Below are 15528 nucleotides of genomic sequence, written 5' to 3'. Positions count from 1 at the left end.
AGTATAATTTGATAAATTATTATTATTGCTAGAACGTGGGGCATAGAATGCAGCACACCGCGTGCGCTGGGTTTCGACTCGTGGCGGCAGATGTACGTGGAGCGACCACGCCTGCAGCTGCACGGTTGTTACATAAGCAAAACCACCTACCTGCGACACGGCGAGAACGCATACCAGGACACCTTCTACCGGCCGTGGTACCTCATCGACTACTTTAGATATCTCAGGTTCGTTTGACAATAATAAGTTAATGCAAGTGTCACATAGTAAGCTAATGCACAACAGTTAATTAATTAATAATAATAATAATGTATTTATTTCCAAGCGTTAGTTAACAGCACATCATTAACACCCTTGCCTATAAACTTAACTTTAAATAAAAGCATTATTAACAATGTTTTAAAAAAATTCTAACATATAAACATTAATCAGTGCTAAATGATTGATTAATTTGTTGTTTAAATAGCTGTCGACTTAAACACACTAGGAACCTTGTTTAACTCGCTAACTAAGATGACTGACATTAATCAGCTGTTAGCGGGTCAGAAAACGACAATGAATTAAGCAGATTTGTTTTGATTTTTATTGTGAGAAAAAAAAAACTTGAATTGTGAAAAAATGGGAAATTTTCGGCGTGATACAGCAAATTTGCGATACTTTAGACGGAGGCACGCAAAGAACAAGAAACGATACGATCCACTGCTCCAGTTAGATGAACATGTTACAATATGTTAAAGATAGACAATGAGTTTGTTAGTATTTGTCTTTGATTCAATTTTTATATTTTCGCTCCAAATGTCAAATGACAGCCATCTGACAGCAATTTTTTTCTGTTTTTGGGCTTTCTAATTTTTTTCATTTCTCTTAAGGCTTTCTATAGCTATTTTTAATGGTTTAATTTGTAATGTTGCCTTGGTAATTTTATTTTTTCTTTATTAAACATTACTTAACTAAGCAGTGTTTAACTTAGGTAAAAGAAAGTTAAATAGTGCTTAAAATCTTAAATAATGCTTAACTAAATATTGATTAAAGGGATGCTTAGTTGTTTTTTTTGTTAGTGAGGCTGTTAATCTAGGATAAGGTTTTCTAAACCTTATCGTACATTTAATGTTATTACAAGATAGATTCCCTGACTCCCAAAGTAGGATAACCTGTGACATGAGAGCCAGTGTTCCTCCGTGTCCTTAACTCTTTACTACTGTCAATAAGGTTTATTGTATTACATTGTAATCAGAAAAAAGTAAAGTATAATAAATAATAAATTTGTTACATAAACACACAGAAAAATTTCGTCGACCCGGTGGGACTGGAAACCGCGACCATGCTGCACCGTAGCATTACTCTAACCATCTGTGCCACGGGTCCAGTTGCCGAGTCGTCGAAATTCTCCTGTGTTTTTGTTATAGGTCTTTGTACTGACTTTTTGGCTTTCGTCGCCGCTAACAACATCTAGTGAGAGATTTTTGAATAACCCTCTCAGCGCAGCCGAGACCTTTACAGATATCACAACTGACGCAGTTAACAAAACTAGTGGAGTTATTTAAAAAATTCTCATTAAATATAATAATAATGTAAAAAAAGATTAATAAGAGTAACTGAAATAATACGCAAGTTAAACAAACAAAAAAACTGGCCAGGTTCTTCCCGGAAGGGTTGGTGCTGATGTGGACAACAGCTGACGAGCCAATCATGTGCGTACCTTATCTCAAGCACCGCACACCCAGCAAGCCTGGACTCGGCATCATGTCCGGACACTACAGGCTCATGGGCAAGAAGGTACTGTAGTAATCAGCTCCAAACGGACAATAGTTTCATAGACATTATGTTCTTATAACATGACTGTACCAAGGCAAAAGATGTAAACAATTAGCAGACTGTATTATTGGGGATTGGGCTCTAATGACAAGCGAGCAAGACCCAAGGAAATGTACTTACAGAGAAAAGAATAATAATAATAACAAAGAAAAAAGGTGCCAAAAATACGTACTTGAATACTGGATACTGGTGAAGTCCTACAAGCACAACGCTAGTGAGTAAAAAGAGGAAGAAATTAGAATTTTAATCTGAAACTAAACTGCTAAAAAGACATAAAATATGTACAAAAAGTTTTGTAGCAATCGCTTCGATTCACGTAAAGTTGGTGATTGGAAGTTGATGATTTGGAACTCGTGGTCACATCTAAGGTAATTGCGGCAATATATTGCCAGAAGTGTATTTGGGAATCCACGTTTAGCGTTATTATAATTTTGAAAAAATAGTATAAAATGTCCGCTAACTTCTGTCTCTGAATCCAGTTCCATAGCTAAAAACTTAACCTGTATTTGGGAAATTTCGTAGCATCATACAAACATTTCGATATCGGCACCAAAAATTCGGTACCTTTTTTTTCAATATTAGGAACAAAAACATGAACATGAACAGGAACTGTGCTTCATTCAAGACGCACCTCAAATTATCTTTATTTCATAGGTAAGGTTGAACTCGTCACTCTCTCACTTGAAATCGTCATGTTGATTAAACAACATTTAATTTAGTAGCAGTAGAACTTCTGGTCAGAGTTTTTTTTTGATAATATCAAGTGACAGGGCGAACAAGTCGTGTGCTAGATTGGAAAGCTACACGCCTGTCCGTAATCTTTGCAGTGTTACTCAGAGCTTGAAACTGCTATGCGGCAGAAATTCGTCCAGGGAAGTACTGCCACCTTACCTATTTCTGCCGCCAAGCAGTAATGTAATCATTACTGCGTTCCGATTTTGAAGAGTAGGTGATGGTGAAATTATAAGCACATGGGACTTGATGTGTGAGTGGCAGTGCTTCTCCGATCTTTACGGTTTAAAGCTCTGAGTGGCACTGCAACTGTTGTGACTACGCCCTGTTCGTCCCGTCACTTTGATTATAAAAAAAATTTAAAAAAACACTACTAATTCATTTGTAAATTCGATTGTCGTGAGAAGAATGAGCAAGAAACTCCAGGAGTTGCACTTTGTAAATAAATTTGTTTGTATACAAATTGTTTTATGCACAAGGCATATTCCACATGTAACCATATACTGTCGTAACTCAAAAGTGATGAAATTAAGAAAACATGAACAAACATCCTGAATGGAACCAGTAAATTTATGCTCTCGTTTATAAGTGGATAACCAATTCTTCTTCTTGCCCTTAGCCCACGCGAGGTGGGGTCGGCACAACATGTATTTTTCTTCCACTCTCCCCTGCCAGCCGTCATTTCCATACTCACATCCTTGTTATCCATATCATCTTTCACACAACCCATCCATCTTTTCTTTGACAGTCCTTTGACAACTAATTAATATGTATAAATAAAAATAATCTCATTATTTACAAAAAGATTCTTTGCAGTATTTTTTTTCACTGAAATCGCATTTTTTTCAATTCCATAATTTTTCAGTTAAGACATTTTTGTGTTAACACAGTATTCATTGGTTTTTTTAGTTTGGTTTCATGTGAGATATTATTTTGTCTTGTCTAACGGAACATTGCCTCGTGAGACAGACTTTTGTATACTTTAATTTTAGTTTTTAGCCGCACATATAAATCTTGTTTTGGTTGCTCTGTACTATTTTAAGGCGGATTGCAGTACGGGTAATATGATGCGCAGGTATTGATAGTGGTGAAGAAGAGTAGCGGCGAGAAGAAGACGGCGGCGGGGGGCAACTCGCGGTTTCGTGCACGCCGCAAGGACGCACACGAGCCATACGAACAGACCTTCCATCTGGTCAGTGCTTATCTTGGCTGTTTTCTAATTTATATATTTTTTAAATGATTATTATTACAAATGAACTGGGGTTTTCGGATCGTATATTTGTTATTTCAAACATGGCTACCATCTCAGTCAGTCGTGACCATAAGACATCAAGTATATGACCAGAAATAGAGACGAAATGTCATTTAATTTGTTTGAAAACTATTCTGAGAAATCTTTACAGTGACAACTGCGCTTCGATTGGCCAGCCCAAATTCGAAACAATTGACGGGTGTCGTCAATTGTTTCACTTGAAATCGGCCAGTTTGACTTCAGCTTTGCTATATTGGACGAAAATTGCAAAATTACATATTTAATTACCGATGATATTTGATTCCGTTCGTTTTGTAATTAGATGTTTTGCTGTTTTTCCCACACCACCGAATGGAACAGCCCCCCATTGTTAGAGATGTTATCTTTATTACGATAAGCACAGAATATTTTTGGAATATACGGAGACGTACATACAGGTTAGTTGTTGGTGCTGTACTATTCTTGTAATTTGTGATTTCAGCGCAAACGAGAGTTGATTTTTAAAAGTGATATAAGGCCCATTTGCCGGATGAGTTGCCAGGGGTGGATGGCCATTATTTCGTCTCTATTTCTGGTTATATACTCGATGTCATAAGACCTATAAGGGGTCCGAAACGTTGGTTTGTTTGAAAAAACCAATATACGCAATAGTAACTTTTTGAACTGGTGCCATCGTCTCGTTGCCACCGTCACACCTCCCGCCAAAGCAGTAGAGTCCACCTCCACATCTTAGATGCCTGGTATTGTAAGACCACGATCTCTTTCGTTCCTTCCTCGAACCTGTAATATGTGGAATAATCTTCCTCTTGAAGTATTTCCTTTCTTTTCAAAAAGCCGGCAAGCTGACAAGGCATAGGCAACTCATCTGATGTTGCAATCGTCCATGGGCGACGATGACCACTTTTCATCAAGTGACTCGTCTGCTCGTTAGTCTCCTTTACATAAAAGAAATACGTGATGTAGATCAGAAAAGATAATTTAATTTCCAATGTGTAACAATCTCGACAACTTTAGAACATAGTAATCATCTTTATTTTTTCTTTACAAAGGTTCTTTCATACATATATTTTAGAATCGTTTATATTAAGGCTATCGTTGAAATGGTTTTGTAAGAGACTGGAGTCCATATTAGGAATTATGATTCATGCTACAGTGTAGGGAACGAGACGAAACTTGGCCTTGGTACAGGCGACTTTAATTATATTGTATATTGATAGTTTAGTGGCAGCTTTCAACTACGTAGTTCATATTGTGCCAAAAGATGGCGCCTCAAAATTTTCCACGAGCATTAAAAAGTATGGCAACTTTAATGAGAGCCATAAATTTTCTCTACATTATATTAAAAACCTATGAAAAGGTGTTTGCTTTAAATTTTAAAACATAATTTGTTTGATATAATGTAAAATATCATTGGTTTAGGAATTGGAGTTGCGTAACGTGCGCCGGCGCCGCAACCACCAACTCATATGGACGGGGTACGCGGTATCGACGCGGCGCGACCAGTGGACGACGTTCGAGCTGTCGGCGAACAAGTTCCCGCCGTTCTCCTTCAGCCTCGTGCGCAACTACTCGGCGGAGGCGAACGCGCCGCTACCATACACGCACGCTTACATTTAGGTAACGAATATTTTGATTTCTTGGAACGATCTTTCAATTCGAATCCATTCATTTTTGATGGTTCTTTTCCATCGTGATAACTGCAAAAGTGATGGTGCTTTTGCTCGTTTATTTATTTACCAAATAAAATCAAAAAGATAAAAACACGAAAATAAGATGTATCTGAATTCATTTGTTGACAGCAAAAAAAATTGGCCTAAATGAAAGTCTGTGCTACAGTGAATAGGCGTTTATTATCAACGTTCGAAATGATAATTGTTAATAATATGTCATGATAATTATGTATATTGATATTTTAAAAAAATGGAACAACCAAATATTACCGCTAGCAATATCGTGACATGTGTTTGTGTCAGACGTTTCCTGCAGACTTGGGCCTTGGGGAGAATAACTGTTCTGAAACATCGGTAAAATAAAAAGAAATCGTACCGTGGTAAGAAATCTGTAAATAGTGATAATCATTTTGTTCATTACCACGAAAGTCTTAAAACAATTTGTCATTTGCCCACATCTAAATTAAGAAGAAATAAAATTGATCTTTATTTCTTACTGGTCTAAAAATAACATTATATTTTATCTTTGAATTCAGGTAAAGCGGACTGATGATGGTGCATCTACGTAGTCAATATCGGCGGTCAAAGTAAATTAATTTAAGCGCACAAAGTAAATGGCAAGGGAAAGAATCAGTTCAGTCACATTTTTGGTAAGAAATTTGCAAGAAAAAAAGTTCTTATAGAAATTGTATTAAAATATAGCTTTTGTTTTAACACGAACGTAAACGTATAAGTGCTTAGTTTAGGCTCAATTTACATTACCGTGGAATGGAATGTAAGCGGATTTGTGAAACCATAATCACCCTACCTAGAAACCATAACCACATAGAGTATATAAGCAGAAATAGAGACGAAATAAGGGCCATACATTCCTGGTAACTAATCAGTGATACATCACTTATAAACAGACAGAGATAAATATAGACAGCGCCAACAACTGACCTGTGTGTTACTTCTCCGTATATTCCAACAATATACTGTAGTTATTGTAATAAAGATTATATCTCTAACAATGGCGTGCTGTTTCATTCGATGGTGTGGGGAAAAACAGCAAAACATCTAATTATAAAACAAACGGAATCAGTTTTCATCGGTAATTGAATATTAAATATGTAATATTGCAATTTTCGTCTATTATAGCAAAGTTTAAGTAAACTGGTCGATTTCAAGTGAAACAGTTGACGACACCCGTCAATTGTTTCGAATTCGGGCTAGCCAATCGGAGCGCAATTGTCACTGTAATGATATGGCAGAATAGTTTTCAAACAAATTAAACGAAATGTCGTCTCTATTTCTGGTCACATACTCGATGCCATAACATAACGAACTTTATATCATTGATGTACAAATTAGATACGAGATGTAGTCATGGGAATTCCCGCAGCTACCGTATGGTATGTGTTTCGTACGTTATACAATTGAAATAAATTTCACTATGCCGTGTACAATTTCGTTACAAAATTTCTCTTCCTTTCCCTTCCGCAGTAATGTAAATTGAGTCTTAGACGTTTTGTACTACGGTTAGGGTCTGTCAAAAATCAGCCTAACGTCAATGGCCCTAAGCTACATTTTTGGTTGACATCTAAAAATTGTATATTATGCTTTTGAAAATTGAAACAAATTGATACTTTAGGAAGAAACGCGCGTATAAGTTATGACAATGCTTACTTAATACTTACCCCAAAAACCACAATTACAGTTACCCACATCCACACATCACCGACATACCACGCAAAGGCCTCAGCTCCTCTTATATGATTTGAACTTCCAAAATCCCTTAAAACCAGTATTACTTGAATCTACGGCGATAATAATGCATACTACTGTCATAACTCCGAGAGATCTTCTTACATTGCTTTAATTGATCCAGAATTGGCAATTCCTGATTAGACCTATTTTCTCAAGAATGAGTTATTGATATAATCGTGAAAACCGCCAGAAATATATGTACAAATCTTTATATTCGTGTAATAGCCAGGGTTTCAATGGCGGCACCATTACATCCGGGTTTATGGCTTCATTTTTGGTCGAAAAACTATTGCAGCAAATTTTTGATAATTCTTTTGCTCCGACTGTTGAATAGAATATAAGAATCAAAAATAAGATTTTAGTAAATGGAATTTGGAACAGCTCCGACTGTTGTGGCGGTCGAGCTGGGAGTGACCGTGGTACGAAAACAAAATGAGAAAGTGAAAGAAGATGGAACAATTCAAATTTAAAATTTAAATACATGTAAAATAAAAAAAAGTTATAGGATACAAGCGGAGAGAGGCGATACAATGAGGTGAGATGACGGTGTAAGGAGGTCACACCGTCACAATTAGATACATTTTGAATGCTCTTTGGATCTGTCTATACAAAATTTTGTTACCCGCCAAAAATGACATTATTACGTAATCATGGTCATAAAAATAATTGAATAACAAAGAAACTTCTGCGTCAATAATGATATCCTGAAGTCTCAAGAAGGAAGCAAAGATTTATTTGGAGGAATTACCAAAAATTGGCAATCCAATTGGAATTGTATATGGCCAAAGGCTGGACGCCATAGTGCCAAGGAATAAGAAAAAAAAAGCTATGTATCATAAAGTTTAATTTTATCTAAACGTTATGGTTCACAGCCGTTGTTCATTTGTCTTGTAGAATATAGCTTGCTTTTTACAGCCTTTCTGTCCTAAAGTATCTAAATATAAGATTTACATAATAATTATTCTTTTGATATACTACAGTATTAAACTAAAGCAAGTATTTAACAGTGCAAGAAAGAACAAGCGTGATTTAGCAGATTTTTTCCTTATCCATTCCAATTCAATCTATTTGGAGACAATGTTGATTACATCAAATATTATGGACACGCTGTAGAAGCTTCTGCTTACAACCTCATGTTTAGTCCCTTCCGGCTCACGCGGTGTTCAGTGTACCTATCTACTTTGGCCGAAGCGTTAATATTTAATTTCAGAATTAAACTAAACATCTGTTATCGTCACTTGGCACATTTTTTTGTTATTATAGAGAGTACAAATAGCTTTTATTGCAAAATGCCTACGAAATTAGTCAATTATTATGTGAAACGATAATAATAAATAAATTCATTGATAATTGAAATGAATAGACAAGCCATTTGGCACTTTTTTCTATCAACTTGTTATTAAATAAAGTCAGAAAAATCTTGTTGAAATTATCCCGTATGCAGCGCGACATAACTGTTACGTAAACTGGCACTCCTCCCGCATCGCGCAACTAACTCAGGAACCGACTCAGATAGAGCGTTTGCGCGCTACTTCCGATGCGTATTAGTTCCGAATCCGAGAAATGACAGTCCGAAATGTCTCAGGGATCATTTTTATCTCTAGGTGTACAAGCGATATTCGTATTTTCTTGGATTCGAATTGGACTTAGTGCACAAGTGACATCTGAAGTTGGTCCGGTTTTCTAGATTTTTATAGTCTTCGATTCAGAATGAATACGAATGGCATGTACAGATTTTAACTTGTTTCGGTCTTTACTAAATTCTATGAACGGACATGATTTTGATAACGAAAAGATGCTGACAGACCATACGATGCTGGAACTGTATTTTGTAAGTAAAGACAGGATTTTCATAACGAAGAAAATTCTAAAATTAACCGAAATATGGTAAAAGATTGTAGATGAACATGGCCAATACATAATTGAATAAAATTTGATTATTTTTTTTATCGAGTTCTTGGGTTTTCGCGATTGTTACACATAGGAAATGGAACTATTTTTCCGGATTTAAATCGCGTATATTTGTTTTTTCAAACAAACCGACGTTTCGTCAATCACCCATGGTAATCCCATAGTAGTCAACCATGATGTGACGATAAGAACTGTAAAGGGCCCGAAATGTCGGTTTGTTTGAAAAAACAAATATACGCGATTTAAATCCGGAAAAATAGTTTCATTTCCTATTTTTTTTATGTTTTTCATTTATACTTTGATGCCGTACGATATTTTTGGCCAACTCGGTACAATATACAGTCATCACTGTAATGTTACTGACTTAGATAAATTTCCGATAAATTTTCCTTTATATATTAACGTTTCGATACAAAGTAGACTTTAATACTTACCTGTAATGGTTTAACTTTAAGCAATACCGTTTAGGATTTGTCTGTAACCAGTGAAGTTGATATGAATGGAGCCAGTGCCTAATGAAAAGCATGTTAACTAGGTAATTATAAGGTTAATGTCTAGGAAATTAAACTATTGTTTTCGGATCTAATTCTCGTATATTTGTTTTTTCAAAGAGTCCAACGTTTTACTTTTTTTTTTTCGAGGACCCTTTACAGGTCCCGTGGTCACGGCTGACTGAGATGGTAAAGTCATCAAACTGTTATGTTTAATATTAATGATAAAAATATGGTGGTTTGCATTATATTATTAAATTACCTTCTGGTCACGAGTGTCCGCGACGGTGACTCGACGAAAACTGCGTGGCAAAGCCCTGACAGCCCGGTCAGTACAAGCGCAGCGGCGGCGGTCAGCAACTACCCTCGTTTGCTTCTTTCTTAGGATTGCATACTAAATTAAGAACCTATACTTATATCATCGTGTATATAAAACCAGAAATAGACACGAAATGTCATTTAATTTGTTTGAAAACTATTCTGCAAAATCATTACTGTGACAACTCCGTTCCGATTGGCCAGCCCGAATTTTGAATTGCTATATGGACGAAGAATGCAAAATTTCATATTTAATATTTAATTACCGATGAAATGTGATCCGTTTGTTTTGTAATTACATGTTTTGCTGTTTTTCCCACACTAGCGAATGGAACAGCCCCCATAGAGATTATCTTTATTCTCTTACAATAAATACAGAATAGTTTTGGAATATACGGAGTCGTACATACAGGTCAGTTGTTGGCGCTGTACTATTTCAGTTTTCTAATTTGTGATTTTAGCGCAAAAGACAGTTGATATTTAAAAGTGATATATGGCCCATTTACCTGATCAGTTGCCATGGATGGATGTTTTTAGTTATGTCTCATATTAATACAAGCTACTTTATTTTTAACTATGGGTACGAAAGTTGGTAATTTAAATACCTTATTTTTAATTTACTAAAGCATGTTTCAATGCGTGCTATAAGTGTTTTGCGAAACGTTGGTGTCGCGTCCAGCCTCCATGGAAGACCAGTGTACAGCCTCCATGGATGACCAGATTGACAAGCCACAAAGACAGACTTACTAGATTGACAGGATTCGAAATTAGGCCGACTTTCTTTTGGACAAAAGACGGCGACCGACCTTCCTTTCTTTGACAAAAGACGACGAGAGCAGTCCTGACTAAACCTCAGCGAGCAGACGACTTATCCTGACTAAATTGTACAGACAGACCGTACAGTTGGTTTGTTTGAAAAAACAAAGTCCGTCCCAAAAGTATCGAACATTTTTTTTGGGAGTGTTGCCGAACGGCGGGAAGCGCTCCGCTTGGCAACAGAAAGTGGTGGGGGGATCTAGCCGATACAGCGCGACCGGTCCCAGTTGGCTCCGAGCACCTGGAGCGGCAGGACGTGCGTTCGCGTAGAGCTCTAAACGACACCTCGTCGAAGTTTTTAAAAGTAGCGCGATAACGGATCCGTTAGAACAGAGGTACGCAGTGAAATTTTGTGTTCTACTCGGCAAAAATACTGTGGAAACCAACGAGATGATTAAACAGGCCTTCAAGGACAAAGCCTTGTCCGAATCCTCGGTCAGGAAGTGGCACAAGATGTTCCGTGACGGAAGGGAAGAGGTGACCGACGAAGCCCGCTGGTCCCGCAGCCTCCCTACGTCGCCCCGGCAGACTTCTTCTTGTTTCCCAGCATCAAGTCGAAGCTCAAAGGCAAGCATTGGGGCACAATTAAGGACATCCAAGAAGCTACGACGAGGGCGCTGAAGGACCTACCCGTTGACGTCTTCCAGGGGGCCTTCCGGGCATGGAAAACTCGCCTACAAAAGTGCATCGATGCTGAAGGGTGTTATTTTGAAGAGTACTAATGTATGGTACCGATAAGTTCAATAAAAGTATTTTTCCTGAAAAATGTTCGATACTTTTGGGACGGACCAGATATATAGGATTTAGATCCGAAATAATAGTTTTAATCCCTATGTATATCAATCACGAAAACCTTGTAACTCAATAGAATTGTTATATTTTTATCTTGTGTAAAAATTGTAACTGGAATGATCAGTTCTAAAATATATATTTTTTTGTTTACTTAAAAAGCATGGAACAATAAGTCTAAGAGGACTGCTAATTGCGATACAAGACAGCGTAGTCTGGTATATAGTACCTATTGGCGCACCAGATGTCGCGATAAGCTGTTTTTGTAATTTATTTATTTTGCATTGACGAGCTGCAATTTATCTCTACACTAATTTCTAGTTATAACAAACAAATCAACTAGATGGCGCTTATTGTACAGATTTTTATAGATACTGACGGCTACTTTATTTTGGATTAGCGCTATCTACCCATATTGGGAAGCGTTAATTTGTAAATTGCTTTGTAACACACATTGTCATCTATTGAAACGCATATTTCGACCCATACTACGTAAAGTATCGTATGTCGACATTGGCAAGTTTACAGGGGAGCGTTTTAAAGTTTTCAATTCACTGAATAGAGCATAACACGTGATTTTAGCATAGCAATGCTAAAATAAATTGTAAAATGATAAAATAAATTGTGGTTGTTCATTTAACCGATATCTAGGATTTTATAATACTCTGTGTGAGTAAGGAGCTTCGCTGAAAAAAACTGAGAAATGCCAACGTCATGTGCATTTCAGTAAATTCAAAACTTTAAAACGCTCCCCTGTTAACTTGGCAATTTCGACATACGATAATTTACGTAGGAGGGATTGATTTGTCAAAGTTCAGAACATAAATTTAGCTCATGATCAATATTTTAACAATATTACAAGCCAGGAATTATTTGGTATTCACGGCCATTTACATAATATAAACTGCTTCCAGATCTATTTTTTTTCTAATTATTGATCTGCACCATCTACACATACGATATAATTTTGACCATTTTCAGAGTAAGTCTGTAGTCTGGAGATCCCTCTTGAGTTATTGGACCATGTTATAAAGCAACAGAGGTTAAGCAATTTTTTCTTGTAGGCAAGTTTCGGCGTTACGCTTAGTAGGACTAAGGTTTATTCTGGTTTTAGTAAATTTCTAAATGCAACTCATTTGAAAGAACAGGCTACGTTTTAAAGTATTTTTTGTAAATTATAGTTTATAAAGTCCGTTCAAGGGTGTTTGTTATATAAGGTTAATTTTCAGGTAAGTCTTTTTTGTACTCAATTTTGGTGATAATTTCTTTTTATTTAAATATTTATAGAATATCATCATGAAGTATTATTTAATATTCGAGTGTGGTACCCAGAAATGTCCTTTAATATTTCACGATGATAAATTCGAGTAATTAAATAATAAAAATTGTGACCAAAATTGAGTACCTACAAAAAACTTACCTGTAAATTACTGATAAAGTAAATGTGTTCTTGTAATATGCAAAATGTTCGAGCTATGCTGCCCTCTAACGGTGAAGAGACAATGTACCTGCATGTCGAATAAGGTTCGCAACTTGCATTAGATCAGTGTTTCAGACTATGGCCTAAACCGTCTGCTTAAAGGAGACCCGCACCTAACAGTGGAGCGTATAATAGGTTGATGACGAAGATGCAAATGTTTTAAAATGTTATTTATGTGAACTATGAACCATTATACTAACATCGTAACAACAACAACAACAACAACAATTTTTGTTCCATGACTTCTGATAATTCATCAGATTTTACTTTAGTACAAAAAGTTTTTTTTTTTTTTGATTCCGCCTTCCCCTTTCCATCATCGGGGGACTAGACGTGGGCTGGAGTTCCACCCCTATGTTGTGGTATTCCCCGGATTCGCACGAAGCGTATCGTTCCCACATTTGTATGGCAAGCGGCTAGTGGAATTCCCTACCTGCGGACTTATTCCCCGAACGCTATAGCTTGGACCTTTTCAAGGCGAGAGTGAATAGGTATTATTTAGGTGTGCATGCTACGTCGTCGATTCCATCGGCACTTTCCATCAGGTGATATGGAGGTCAAATGCGCAGTTATTTTTAATATAAAAAAAGGGTCGCTTCATACCAGTGAGATGCAAAACCCACGAGCGGGGTTGGAAGTCGTGCTATCAAATATGGATGTAAAAAGTGTCAAATAGTACAACAAAAACTTGATTTTGTTAAATATCATGGAAAAAAAAAGTTCTTGTTTATGATGTTAGTAATATAGTCCTGGGAGGTTGTTAGTACTTTACTAATAACCCTGTATAATGCAGTGAAAATAATGTAAGAAATTAACAAGACAGTGTTGTGTAACTTTGTTTGCCTTAGGATGTATATTTAAAAAAAAAAACCTGACCCTATTTTTCGAAGATTATTTAATACTAGTATTACTTGACAACTTCACTTTCATACCTGTTGTAACTGAAGTACAAAGCAAGTTACCGGTTTATTGCTATGAGTGGCGCTTGTTGCTTCTTTACTACAATATTGCTTGGTTTTTTTAGTGATAAGGTCCAAATAAGTGTGACAAGATGTGTGTAAGTAATATCGACAATTGCAAAGGTAAAAGGCTAAGCGACACTTTTTTGAGTAGCCTGCAGTAGACTCCCACTGCTGGGTATAAAAGTCACTTCCTCTGACTTCCAACTCACTCTGTCAGCAGCAACCACCGGCCAGTCATTGCCCAAATCTCTGCCTAAAGGTGATCGTACATTTACGTCCACGTCGAATCGGACAAATCGCCGGAAGAATTCGGAAGGTACATAAATACACGACGAATTCAGGTGATGTCATCATATTCGGTGCGGACGATGTGGCGATACGACTACATTCCCTGGCACTTTCACTGTGTTGCCACCATATTTTACCTTAAATTCAGAGTACTTTAATTTTTTTTTAATTCTTTATTTGGTCGGAATTTTTGCTATAACTTAATAATAGTTCATTTTTTCCATATTAATCCTAGCGAATTTCACATCTTTCATCTTATCGAGTTCTTAGGTTTTCGCGATTGTTACACATAGGAATGAAACTATTTTTCCGGATTTAAATCGCGTATATTTGTTTTTTCAAACAAACCTTTAAGTTTATTAAATTTTTCAATCTGTGTTTTTTGGGACTGTTGAAATTTCATCTTCCTTTAATATATCGATAAAATCCATGTCAATTTCCATTACAATGTACAGATATTGTTCGCTTTGACAACAGTTCAGAAATAACGAAACTAGACGCGATTGATTCTTTCGGTGCGGATGTGTGTACGATCACCTTAAGCCTTTTGTTCATTTTTGATAGCCCTTCAACATCATCCATAAATTTTACTACATAATTATAACGAATGTTCAAACTAACTGTCGCTTAGCCTCTTTCAATCGTTTGTATAATATTTTCTATTGTTTACGATATTTAATTTGTTAAAGACAAAATGTATTTATAATGTAAAAGGAGTCAGGAGGAGGTCCCAGGTTCAACTCCCGACAGGAGCAATTTGGGAATTCAACTTTTCTAAATTAGTTCTGATCTGAGTGTTCGGGTTTAATACCTTTGCTCTGGTACTTACAAGTACAGGAAATTTCCTTGTTTCAGATAGGTAAGTGGTGTGGTTCGCTGACACTATTATTATTAATTATGCGTATTAACACTTCTAACTGCGTCTTTAGAGATGCGATGGAAACCTACCTATACTTGATATCGAGTTGTACAAAACAATTGCTTCTTATAGGAAATGAAACAATTTTTTCAGATCCAATTCTCGTATATTTGGTTTGCCTGAAAGTCACTCGTGGCCATTGGCCCTGTAACGGTAACATTGGTTTGTTTGAAAAAACTAATATAACAATCCGAAAAAAATAGTTTCATTTCCTATGTGCAACCATCGCGAAAACTTAAGAATTCCTTCTCATGTCCATTTTACGCTCAGAATTCTGTCATATCGTCGGTTAAATTTAAAAACCTCGTAAATCCGTTTTTGGACAAAATATAATTT

General features: G+C 36.4%; 1 protein-coding gene across 1 annotated transcript in view; it reads left to right on the top strand.

Annotated features, from left to right (window-relative positions):
- The window catches only part of LOC113237961 (F-box only protein 9), an 18274-nt gene extending 11892 nt beyond the window's left edge, over positions 1-6382 (top strand). Inside the window, exons 2-6 of the mRNA XM_026474677.1 lie at positions 33-227; positions 1638-1776; positions 3623-3739; positions 5219-5416; positions 6006-6382. Coding sequence (XP_026330462.1) covers positions 33-227; positions 1638-1776; positions 3623-3739; positions 5219-5416 — 649 coding nt within the window. The 3' untranslated portion in view covers positions 6006-6382. The remainder of the gene's footprint in view (positions 1-32; positions 228-1637; positions 1777-3622; positions 3740-5218; positions 5417-6005) is intronic.
- Positions 6383-15528: the final 9146 nt, after the last annotated feature.

This window comes from Hyposmocoma kahamanoa, unplaced genomic scaffold (genome assembly GCF_003589595.1).
Source record: "Hyposmocoma kahamanoa isolate Upper Pololo Valley unplaced genomic scaffold, ASM358959v1 94, whole genome shotgun sequence".
In the NCBI taxonomy this organism is placed as follows: Eukaryota; Metazoa; Arthropoda; class Insecta; order Lepidoptera; family Cosmopterigidae; genus Hyposmocoma; species Hyposmocoma kahamanoa.
Note: the sequence above shows the minus strand (reverse complement) of the source record. Positions and strands in the feature narration are given on the sequence as shown.